This window comes from Bidens hawaiensis, unplaced genomic scaffold (genome assembly GCF_021521415.1).
Source record: "Bidens hawaiensis isolate Kalapana, Puna unplaced genomic scaffold, B.hawaiensis_p1.1 tig00036837_1, whole genome shotgun sequence".
Classification (NCBI taxonomy): Eukaryota; Viridiplantae; Streptophyta; class Magnoliopsida; order Asterales; family Asteraceae; genus Bidens; species Bidens hawaiensis.
In genome coordinates this window covers 142,903-150,999 of record NW_027505446.1, presented here as the reverse complement: position 1 = coordinate 150,999, position 8,097 = coordinate 142,903, and the positions used below count along the sequence as shown (strand labels likewise).

General features: G+C 36.4%; 2 protein-coding genes across 2 annotated transcripts; one reads left to right on the top strand and one right to left on the bottom strand.

Annotated features, from left to right (window-relative positions):
• The first annotated feature begins 4,080 nt into the window (after positions 1-4,080).
• LOC143613233 (short-chain dehydrogenase reductase ATA1-like) lies at positions 4,081-5,350 on the top strand. Its single transcript, XM_077086997.1, has 3 exons — positions 4,081-4,137; positions 4,265-4,524; positions 4,723-5,350. The coding sequence occupies exons 1-3, from the start codon at positions 4,085-4,087 to the stop codon at positions 5,280-5,282; spliced, it is 873 nt and encodes a 290-aa protein (XP_076943112.1). The 5' UTR covers positions 4,081-4,084; the 3' UTR covers positions 5,283-5,350.
• Positions 5,351-5,494: 144 nt separating this feature from the next.
• On the bottom strand, positions 5,495-7,611 carry LOC143613232 (putative protein phosphatase 2C 61). Its single transcript, XM_077086996.1, has 5 exons — positions 7,409-7,611; positions 6,907-7,203; positions 6,695-6,809; positions 6,365-6,588; positions 5,495-5,707 (listed from the first exon to the last, which is right to left on the bottom strand). Exons 1-5 carry the CDS (start codon positions 7,571-7,573, stop codon positions 5,495-5,497), a joined length of 1,014 nt encoding a protein of 337 aa, XP_076943111.1. The 5' UTR covers positions 7,574-7,611.
• Between the last annotated feature and the right edge of the window lie 486 nt (positions 7,612-8,097).

Here is an 8,097-nt window from a genome sequence, read left to right as displayed (position 1 = left end):
CGGCTGAGAATGCTCTTAACTAGTTTAACTATCTTTCAACCATATATTGTTGTAATATAAAATAGAATTTTAGTAACATAATTAATTATATATAATAGGTTACCGAAGAGTAAGATTTAATTCCAGTCATTTAAATTCACCGTCTTGGGAACCTGTGGATCTTCCTCAAGGATGTAAACCACTAGGATATCGATGGATCTTAAAGAAGAAGATGAAACCAGATGGCATAATTGATAAGTACAATGCAAGGTTGGTGATCAAAGGATATAAACAATGAGAAGGTTTAGATTACTTTGATACATATTCGCCAATTACTCGAATACCCTTCAGCAGGTTGGTGCTTGCCATTATAGCCATTAGAAATTTGGAAGTTCACCAAATGGATGTGAAAACAACTTTCTTGAATGAAAATCTGGAGGAAGAGATTTACATGGAACAACATGAAGGTTTCACAGCCATTGGGCAAGAAAAGAAAGTTTGAAAACTTGTAAAATCCTTGTATGGATTGAAACAAGGTCCAAAACAATGGCATCAAAAGTTTGATCATGTCAAGCTTAATGTTGGGTTCAAAATCAATGAATGTGACAAATGTGTATATGTGAAGGACACATCAGATGGATATGTCATTTTGTGTCTATACGCAGACAGTGGCGAAGCCTGGACGAGTTTGCCAGGAGGGGGGGGGGGGGTGGGGGACTCAAAATGTATTAAAATATTCATAAACGCGGGGGGGCGAGCTCAAATTTTAAGTCGAAAAGGGTAAATTTACACTACATAAAAAAAAATTCGGGCGAAAATAGGTAAATTACACCACTGTGCAAAAAAAGGGGGGGGGGCACCCCGGGCCCTCACTAACCTTCGCCCCTGTACGTAGAAGATATACTCATTGCTGGAAGTGATGACAAAATCATAACGTCCACATAGAACATGCTAAAAGCAAGATTTGACATGAAAGGCATGGGTTTTGCGGATGTGATTCTGGGAGTTAAAATCACATGAGTCCAAAGTGGACTTGTTTTAAGTCAATCCCACTACGTGAATAAAATTCTTGAGAAGTTTAATGCAAATGACTCTAATGTAGCTAGAACTCTCATTGACACAGGTCAACATTTAGCTAAGAATAGAGGTGAACCGGTTAACCAATTGGAATACGTAAGAATTATCGGCAGCTTGATGTATCTTATGACTTATGAGTTGCATTAGACCAGACTTAGCATATGTTGTGAGCAAGCTAATTAGATACACGAGAAACCCAAGTTCAATTCATTATAACTGTGTGATTTGGTTGCTTCGGTACTTAAGATATACTCGGGAATACGGGTTGCATTATAACAGATATTTAGCAGTTATCAAAGGACACTGTGATGCAATGTGGATATCTGACACGAATGATTCCGGAGCAACAAGTGGGTATGTAGTCACACTTGGAGGTGCTGCTATATCATGGAAATCGTAGAAGCAAACGATCATAGCTATATCCAGATGGAATCAGAATTCATCGCCTTAGATTAAGCAGGCAAAGAGGCAGAGCTCATAGCACAATGTATAATGGTAAGAATAGATATATCAGACTTAGGCATAATACGGTATGACAACTAATCTCTATAGAAATTATCACTGTTGACTACGTGAAGTCAAAGGATAATATTGCGGACCCGCTAACAAAATGCCTAAGTTGAGAGTTAGTTCAAAAGTCGTCCATGGAATGGGACTGAAGCCATTGAAAAATTAAAGTTCATACGAAGGAAACCTAACTCAATAGACTGGAGATCCCAAGAATTGAGTTCAATAGGAAAACATAATTGTATGAATTAATGAGGTTACTGTGGGGGTATAAGCCTACATATTTAAAAATAAGTTTATTACATGGTTTGGTAAACTTCTTAGTCCATTCCTAAAAGTGACAAGTGTGAGGCTAAGCCTATGGCTTTTAATGATTCAACTAAGGTAACCATACACGGTGAATCATCTATGTGAGAAAGAAGTGGGGTTGCCTCGAAGGGTATTGTTATGGCGCAATACTTAATGGCTCTCGCAGAACTAGGCACATGCTTATGACTGTAACGAACATAACTATGAGGACTTGACTTTGCCAGGGAGAGTCTTGTGTGAAGTGTATTGTCGTCTACACAAAAGGCAGACGAGTTCAAAGACATCACCGTCTACTCAGAGCCAGTGGGCTAAGTGCACTTCATGAGCAAACGTTCAAAGGGTAACACCTACCTATTGTATGCAAAACTCAACTGCTGAAATCTAATCGGAATAATGTTGTTTTCTGAGACCGACCTCTATTCATGTGGGGGATTGTTAGAAGTTTTGGGTATAAGTGTGAATGAAAGTCTTAAATGAGAATGTGGTAAATTCTTGTCCTACATCGGTGTGGGAACAAAATGTGGAGTTGTTTATAACGTGAAGCCTTTACTACTCCACTGAAGCTTTATGATATGTTTTACCACAAGTCCTACCCACGCGCAGGGTGTGGGGGCTGCAAAATTGGATTTCTGGACTAGAATTTCTTCAAACTCGTGTGTACCCGCACGTGTGAGGCAGTTTTTTGCACTCGTTTTTTGAGACTACTGATGTATTTCATAACTGATCAACAATGATTATTAGTAATGGTCATTATGAATATTGCACTTTCAGTATAGTTACACATTAATGGTCATTAAGCAGTAATGGTTTATGGCTATAAAACCAGAATCAATGCATCAGTTCAAGACACACCAAATACCAGGCCCGGCTCCGAGAAAGCAAAAAAAAATTTTGGCCGAAGGGGAAATTTTTTTGGGCCTTAAATAAAAGGAGTATTTTTTTGGGTTTAAACAATTTAATTTTGATATGGGCTTACATGGTTATAATGTAGGTTGTGTAAAAAACTATTGTATAAGAATAGGATTAAACATGTCTCAAATGAGACTAGAACCATAACGTTTTGGTTGGGAGTAATGCATCTTTGCCACTAGACCAAGCTAATGTTTATGCAATTGAGTTTAAACACTAAATACACATATTGTTTTAATAAAAATACATATAAATTTAAAAAAAATAAAAATCTTGGGCCTATCGGGGTGTCGGGCCTGTCGCCGTCGACCACCCAGCCCCCCCTATGGGCCGGCCCTGCCAAATACCACATCTCTCTCTAACGTGCTGCAACATTATTTCGTTTTCGTTTTCTGGCAAGTTATCAAGTCCGGTAGTACGCTGCTGGTGCTTCGAACCGGCGTACCAGACCGCGAATCTGTTTAAGGGAACTTTGTCAAACACAAGCCCGGTTCACTGTTACCGTTTCTTGTGTATTTGTTTCTTGTTTCAGATTTTCATACAGGACTAACACCAACTGTCACGAAACTCTGGTTTGTTTGGGTTGGTCTAGAGGTGATATTTTTCTTGAAGTTACTTTCTACAAATAATTTGAAACTGCTAATAAGTAGACAGGTTTTTTTTTGTTGCTGAGTGAGCATGATGTTAATCAGGAAGTTGACGAGGGACCGATAACTTGAATGTTAGACTCATATGTACTTGGATGATCAGTGAGAATGCAAAAGAAGAGTAAAAACGATCCAGATTAAAACATACATAACTTTCACTCCGTCTAATAATTGAATTAGAAGATTTTTCTTGAATTTCATTTATTAAGCAAAGCACTGGTTGCCATTAACTAACAGCTTATTAGTTGCTGCATTCGATTTATTAACTGTGGTATTTAATTTGTAAGTATTTTTCACTTTATAACATATATTGGTAGACTTTTCCTTGAAGAGTAGTTATTTCTCTTTTATCCCTTTTTTTTTCGCTTCCAGATTACAATGCCCTCCCGCGTCATGTGTTGTTAAAAAGATTTCTTTATATGTCATTGAATATGTAAATAAAAACTAAAATAAAAGAGTAGTACAATAATCTATCATGATGCATGTTTAATGAATGAAAAGAAAGATTGGCAATATGATAGGTGGAAAATGGTTGAAGAGAATGGTAAGTGCATGCAAATAAACATTCATCATTCATACAAAGAGAACCCATCACCCTTCCAACTCATTTATATAAATGTAATGCCTCCCCTTGATCTTCTATAACCCTCAAAGCAATGGAGCCAAATGGCCATAATAATGGTGATGCCCACATCATTACAACAAAAAGGTTGGATTTTAATTTTTATTTCTTACCAAAAAACATTTTAGATAAATATATTTTTTTATACAACTATGTGTTAAAACAAAACTTTAACATTTTATGAGATTAAAAGAAGCACTTTCATATTGACAAGGTTATTGAACAAAGTTGCGGTGGTAACGGGCGGTGCAAGAGGTATCGGCGGTGCCACTGCGAAGTTAATGGCCGAGAATGGGGCACATGTTGTTATTGCAGATATTCTGGATGAATTGGGAACAAGTCTTGCAAATTCAATTAACGGTCGTTTTATACATTGTGATGTCTCGATAGAATCCGATGTCGAAGCTGCTATTCAACTCGCTATTACTTGGAAAGGCAAACTCGATATCATGTACAATAATGCTGGAATTGGAGGTAAACATTTAAGTATTTTCTAGTGTCAGATACAAGTGACAAAATGGTTGTATGCTTGTTTAACAATCAATAAATAGTTAACAAACATGCAAATGTAGTCAGTAAAATCTCACTCATAAGAGTTGTTGGTAGGGTCCCTGTTATTTAATTGATAGTTAAATACCACCCAAATGATCTCCAAATTTTTCTTGTACATAGATGAAGGAGGAAGCATCACAACTCTTGATATGAAAAAGATTCAAAAAGTAATTGGAGTAAACATGAATGGAGTTTTACACGGGACAAAGCACGCTGCACGTGCTATGATCTCACGTGGAAAAGGCGGTGCAATCATAAACTCGTCAAGCACAGCCGCCATCATGGGCGGCCTTGGATCACACACGTATACATTAACCAAAGAGGCCATTCTAGGATTAACAAGAAGCTCTTCTTGCGAGTTAGGCACGTATGGGATCCGTGTGAACTGCGTGTTACCTCACGCTGTATTATCACCTATGCTAGTGGAATCGTATCGTGGTTTTGTAAAGGATATAACAGCCGAAGAAGTGCAACAGAAAATGGGTGAGAATGCGAGTTTGTTAAAAGGGAGATGTGGATTGGTTGAAGATGTTGCATATGCTGTTGTGTATTTGGCTAGCGATGAAGCGGGATTCGTAACTGGCCATAATCTTGTTATTGACGGGGGATACACTTCTTCGTCGGTTGGTATGACTTTCATTTATCGCGAAAAAAAGAAAGAATCAGATAAACCTAGCTAGTTAATCATATGACTATAACATTAGTGCAAATAATCACTTTGGTGTTGTCTGTATTTTTTCAATGTTTTATTTCACTTTTCATTAATATAATCATATTGAAACTTTAATACCATATCAAAAACCTATTCTTTTCACATTATACATGAAAGAAATAAATAACATAGATGTAGGTGCTTGCTCGTCACAAGGGTGTCAAAGAAGTTTTTGTTGTGTTACAAGTCTGAGTGTTTAGTTGAACTGTATAAGGCTTGCTTGTTTTTGCGGAAGAATAAACAGACGACCGAGCAATCGTCCCTCTTTGATGACGGGAACTTCTGTTTCCAAGCTGCGGTTGCAGCTACAACGACTTCTTTTGCTGCTGATTCTTCACTCTCAGCTCCCCACACTATTGATGCTACTGTATTGTTGCTAAGCACATCCCACACCTGAAATTTGTAGATTTAGTAACCATGAAGAGGGCGGTTTGATCCGATTGCTAGTCAAATGGGTCAAATTGCTTTAATCTAATCCAGGTAGCCAAACAGTTAAGAGGTCGTGGGCTCAAATATCATTAGTGACATGAGTGTATTAAAGAGGTGTATTATTATCGACTGTTGTAAAGATTTAAAGTATTGGTGAAAATATTTTTCTAATTATATTAAATGCTTTAACTTTTTAGCTAATACGTAAAGACGATAACCAAAAAAATATTTTTCCCATCACTCAAACTTGACACAAAATATTTTATTCACAAACTTGTTGTAACACGTAGTAAAAAGTGACATGTTTTGACCCGTTATCTAACAACCAGTTCATCTTGACACCTTTTGATTGGTCTGGCTTGTTAACGCCTTTTTGTCTTGTTTCTTTATTACATAAATAGCATATAACAGAAAGGATTAAAACTAGTATTGTTGAAATAATGACTTACTTTTTTAATAAAGCAAGTGGGGAGGTTATGACAATTTAGATTCATTTAGTTTTTAGTTTTTTAATATGTCACTCTTCCACAATAAAATATAATCTGAAATCTGAATAGATCTCCTATCATAAATGGTAAAAAGCTGTGTGTAGCATGATGAGATCATAAGCATTTAACTTACCCCGTCACTAGCAAGAACGATGAATTGATCGTTTGGGGTCAACCGATGATATGAGACATCAGGAATGGCTATGATCCCATGGCTTTTAAGTACAAAATCCCCAAAAGCCCGTGACATAGCAAGTCCTGGTGAGTCATGATATGGCAACCACACTCGGTCTATATGTGGTTCATCTTTCAATGACATCACCCTACCATTTAGCCTTCTAATTCGATCCCCCTCCGCTGCACAAAGTTTTATCATTCATTAGCTTATATAATAACACAACATAACACAACGGTCCATGCCAAAATTTTACATCTAGGATTATGTTAATTTTTCCATACTTACCAGGTACACTTGGTTTGAGATCAGTGGTCAATTGCACCGGAGTAATTCCATTTTCCGCCATTGTTCCAAGCACTGCTCTTGAATCACCAAGATTAGCAATAACCAGATCATCACCCTATAGATCAAAAATTATATAACTTTGTCATAATTTGTGCTAGCTTGTACGATGCAAGCTAATGATCCATCATAAGACATGGATTGTGTTATGGTACCTGTTTAATGACAACAACTGCGGTTGTACCACTACAAGAGCAATCTATATGTTCCAAAAGCTTAACCTCCTTGTCCATGACTTTGAAAGCACTACAACATGCTTCTTTCCAACTATGGAAATCTTTGGATTCAAACTCATCATGTTCATTTACTGGTTTACCCTTCGCCATGGTGGCGTTTCTTTGGTTGATGATTATTGATGGCAACTTGTTTCTCACAAATTTACTCACTATTTGACCATTCCTTCCATGACCATCAAAAACACCGGCAAACGCTCCATTGTCCATTCCATAATCCTTCATCAAATCAAAATATAAACATGTCATCGTTAATGTTGAAAATATTGACGGTGTGTTTGAAAGTTTAAAGTAAAATAAACACTACTACAAAAACAGGTATTTGTTACTGCCAAATCCCTAGCATATATTCGTGTGTCATGAATTTGCTACCGAGTTGGTTGGTCCATATAGCTAAGTATCATTTATGAGATGAGAAAGAAACCTGGTAAAGAATGGCAGCGTCTTGGTTGAATCCTTTAGATCCTTGATGAGTGTGGATTGAGCCGATCTTTTCATCGGTAACCATGTCTTGATAATAAATAGCATTTTCATGACCATAGTCTATCTCATGAATCTCAGGAGATGCTTTGGATATGCAGATACCCATTTCCAATTTTAATTAACAATCCTTCAAAATATTCTCTCTTTATAGAAAACCAAATGGTATGTCGTCATGACATGGTCGACCTGTCATTATTATCTTGAAGTTTTTAATGGATTATAAGGGATCCAAGCCTGAGACTTTTAAGTTTATTGGTTTAAAAAATTAAAATTGGGATTTATTAATGAAGTTAATTATATGATAATGAGAAATTGATTACCAAACGCAACTTTAATTTCAAACACAGCAAGTTGATGCCAAAACATCAATTATGCAACTTTTAATATTTAATAATGATTAGAATATTCATCTTGATCTCATCTTCTCCAAGTCAAATACAAATATTCAATTAAGTTATTCATTCTACTCCACATTTTTATGTTGTATTCTAATCATTTACCTGAAAAGTTAACTCATAGTAGACAGATTAACAAGCTTTATTTAATTTGACCTGTGAAATATATAATAAACTCTTAATGAATTATCAAAGAACTAGATCCTACATACATTTTAATTAATGATTCTCGAAG

Bases quoted from the DNA above. Each gene is read 5' to 3' on its own strand.
- LOC143613232 (XM_077086996.1), bottom strand. From the start codon at position 7,573: ATGGGTATCTGCATATCCAAAGCATCTCCTGAGATTCATGAGATAGAC. The intron at 6,810-6,906 runs GTACCATAACAC...TTTGATCTATAG, and splicing joins CAGTTGTTGTCATTAAACAG to GGTGATGATCTGGTTATTGC. The intron at 5,708-6,364 runs GTAAGTTAAATG...TACAAATTTCAG, and splicing joins TCGTTCTTGCTAGTGACGGG to GTGTGGGATGTGCTTAGCAA.
- LOC143613233 (XM_077086997.1), top strand. From the start codon at position 4,085: ATGGAGCCAAATGGCCATAATAATGGTGATGCCCACATCATTACAACA. The intron at 4,138-4,264 runs GTTGGATTTTAA...CATATTGACAAG, and splicing joins CACATCATTACAACAAAAAG to GTTATTGAACAAAGTTGCGG. The intron at 4,525-4,722 runs GTAAACATTTAA...TCTTGTACATAG, and splicing joins CAATAATGCTGGAATTGGAG to ATGAAGGAGGAAGCATCACA.